The sequence below is a fragment of the Solanum pennellii genome, chromosome 6 (genome assembly GCF_001406875.1).
Source record: "Solanum pennellii chromosome 6, SPENNV200".
Classification (NCBI taxonomy): domain Eukaryota; kingdom Viridiplantae; phylum Streptophyta; class Magnoliopsida; order Solanales; family Solanaceae; genus Solanum; species Solanum pennellii.
The window spans coordinates 55247322-55250654 of record NC_028642.1 but is presented as its reverse complement, the minus strand read 5'-3'; the positions used below and the strand labels follow the sequence as shown (position 1 = coordinate 55250654).

The window sequence follows — 3333 nt, the reverse complement described above, 5'->3', positions numbered from 1 at the left end:
ATTATTCAAAAGTTCGGTATTTCCGTTAGCATGTTATTCTACCGAAAATTTAAAAATTCCGAACCGAATACTAAATGAGCACCTCTAATCTTCGTATATAGATTAAATATAGTGAAAATCATTTTACTTGATTTAATTAATGATGTCCATACAGGACTTTAGGTTATAAATTCTGACATTGAAAAAATGTGTCAGATAAATTCTTGTGGTCTCTCTCATACTTTTCTCTATAAATACTTACTACACTTAGAAGTTACAACTCATAATTCTCTTTTATATATCCAATGTCGTCGGCGGGGAACACTGGCGGCGGAGAAATGGCCGGAAGTTCAGCTCTGAATTACTTCTGCTATGGATGTCAGAGCACTGTGAGCTTAACAAATTCTGAACTCTCATGCCCTAATTGCAATGGTACATTTGTAGAAGAATCCCCTTCTCCAGATCCTGTTACCAGAGCAAATCCCGACTCATCGTTTTCCTTCCCCACCGATTCCGGTAACGGAAGCGACGATGAAGTTTCTGCACTCTTCGAAAGTGGTTTCGGCCAATCACCAGTTGAAGTAGACCCTGTTACGTTCATGAATAGGGATGGTGATGGAACTATTCAATTGCTGCTTGAAAACAATCATGAGAATGAGGTACCGATTATCTTTGGTGACTTTACTGTGGGGCCGCATCTCGTGATGAGTGACTTGAACATGAATGGTACGCCACCTGCTGCTAGATCGGCTGTTTTGGGCCTTCCTGATGTTAAGGTGAGTGATGAGTTGTTGAATTCGGATTTATCCCAATGTGCTGTTTGTAAAGATGATTTTAAGCTGGATGAAATGGTGAAACAAATGCCTTGCAAGCATATGTACCATCGCAATTGTATTTTGCCTTGGTTAGAATTGCGTAATTCGTGCCCTGTATGTCGATTTGAGTTGCCTACCGATGATTTTGTCTATGAGAATAGGAGACGTAGGAATGCTAACAATGCTGGTTTGTTGTCTCTGGGTTTAGAAGGTCGAGGAAATCAGGGGACATTGCATAGCAATGGTGGTTTGCTTTCTCTGGGTTCGGGAGGTGGAGGAAATCAGGGGACATTGGATAGCAATGGCGGTTTGTTATCTCTGGGTTCAGGAGGTGGAGGAAACCAGGGGAATGCTAGAACCGTGGAGAGCAATGCTGGTTTGTTTTCTGTGGATGCAGGAAATCAGGGGAATGGTGGAACGATGGAGAGCTATGCTGCTTTGTTTTCTATGGGTGCACAAGGTGGAGGAAGTCGGGGGAATCGTGGAACAGTGGAGAGAAGGGTTAGGATTTCAGTACCAGGGCTATTAAGGGGGTTGCAATCACATGCTGAGACAAGCAGCAGTACTGGAGGTGGGGGAAGCAACGATGAAGTGATGAATGATGGTGACGTTAGCAGTAGCGATGATACTCATGGGGAGCCGAATCCACGTCCTGGAGGACATGGACAAGCAAACTAGGAGGATCTTGGTTAAAGTATGTACTATAGTTCTGAATTTTATCCAAATCTACTATATTTGTAGATGTTTAATCAGGTGTTTGGTATAATCCTCTCAGATAATTAAAAGTCATGTATACTTGAGAGTTGAGATTGCAGTGAATTTTCTAGGATAATTTTGTGCCTTGTTTGAGTTTCCAATTATTTTCTTTATATAAGGTGCAGAGAGGAGCATCTAGAACTCACCCTTTGGGGGTGACCCAGTGGTTTGGGATTGAGACTCCATGCCGGAGGTCTCAAGTTCGAAACCCCTTGCCAACATAAGTAAGAGGTTTGCCTTCTTGATCGAGCTCGTCGCACAAGTTTGCCTAGTGCGGGTTACCTTTTTTGTGTAGTTTGCGTTTGTGAATTTGTGTGGTTTTAATTGCGAGCTATTGCATAGGAGCAATGGTTTTTACTACAGGATGTCATCAGGATAAAAGAAGTTCCAAGAAACACACCCTGTAGGGCTCGAAATTGCGTACTTAAGATGTTAAACATTTCCTTATACTTCGCGTGGTTGACATTCTCCTAATTCCAGTCGCACTCATCTGTTCCGCTATTTGTCAATCATCAAAATCTCTTTCGATCTAACAGAAACGCTGCTGGAAATTCGAACTGCATACACTCATTTGAATAAAAAATTCAAGATGATACTTGAACTTGGATGGCATGATTTTGACTTCATATTTTGTTTAATTGTAGTTTTTTTAACTCCTCTGTTGATACACCTGTTGTTTAGGATTATAGTTATTTTTATTGTATTTGTGTCTTTTATTGCGCTTAATGCGTAAAACCTTAACAGACTTGTGCGATTTTCTCTGTCTTTTGCTTTTGAGTACATTGAAAGAAACTTGAGACATACACTGTAATTTTGATGCGTATGACAGCATTCATATCTTTACGCCAGCATCTTTATCCTGTTGATGATACTTGATGTTTTTTTTTGTCACCTCAATTCCGCTTATTTTATCCTTCACAATGTGAAATCAGTTAAGAGGTCCACATCTGATGATATTGCTTTCTTTTTCCTGGCTGTTTTCTTTTTATGTTTTTCCTGGGCCGAGGATCCATTGGAAACAACTCTCTACCTCACAAGGTTAGTGGTAAGGGCTGCATACACACTACCCTCCCCAGACCCACTTGTGGGTACGTTTTTGTTGTTTCCCTGGTGCGCACCATTGCTATTGTTACCTTGCCAATTTCAGAAATATACTCCATTTTTTTAATCCCTTGATGTGGTGTCCTTAGGTATTGGCTGTTCTTTCTTTTGACATCAAGTTAATTTAGATCCTTATATCATAATAATTTCCAGCTATTCTTAGTTTTAAATCTAATATTAGACAGAATATAAACTCTATGTTTAATAAAAAATTCGATAAGTTCTATGCTCATCAAGACTTTGTCTCTTAGTGATGTGGAAGGATCAGAATCCTTGATCAAATTACCTGATAAACAATCTCGTCCATTTGATCAAGGGACAGCTGGAGGAAATAAGAAGCTCAAGGAAGCTTCACTCACGTGACTTACATGTAGAGAATATTTTTCTGTTATACATTGTACAGTAGAAAGTGACAAGTGGATAAGTAATTTATTTCTTTATTATTTTATTTTCATGTAAAGTTCTTGTATATATACAGATTTTGGAGATTGAATACATCATCAGAAAATTCCCCAAAGCTCCTTTTGTTAATCCTTTACAACCGTGATTTTGTCAATTTTTTATTTTTAAAAAATTAAAATCGATGCCCCAAGTGTGTATTTTCAAAAAAAGAAAAAAAAACCAGTGGAAGATTTGACAATATTGTTGTTGAGGCATTCAATCAATCATTGTGCAAGGATAT

General features: G+C 38.9%; 1 protein-coding gene across 1 annotated transcript; it reads left to right on the top strand.

Moving 5' to 3' along the window:
* The first annotated feature begins 284 nt into the window (after window positions 1–284).
* LOC107022464 (E3 ubiquitin-protein ligase RING1-like) lies at window positions 285–1472 on the top strand. Its single transcript, XM_015223066.1, has one exon. It carries the CDS (start codon window positions 285–287, stop codon window positions 1470–1472), a length of 1188 nt encoding a protein of 395 aa, XP_015078552.1.
* The last annotated feature ends 1861 nt before the right edge of the window (window positions 1473–3333 follow it).

Excerpts from the sequence above, each read along its gene's own strand:
- LOC107022464 (XM_015223066.1), top strand. The coding sequence starts at position 285 with ATGTCGTCGGCGGGGAACACTGGCGGCGGAGAAATGGCCGGAAGTTCA.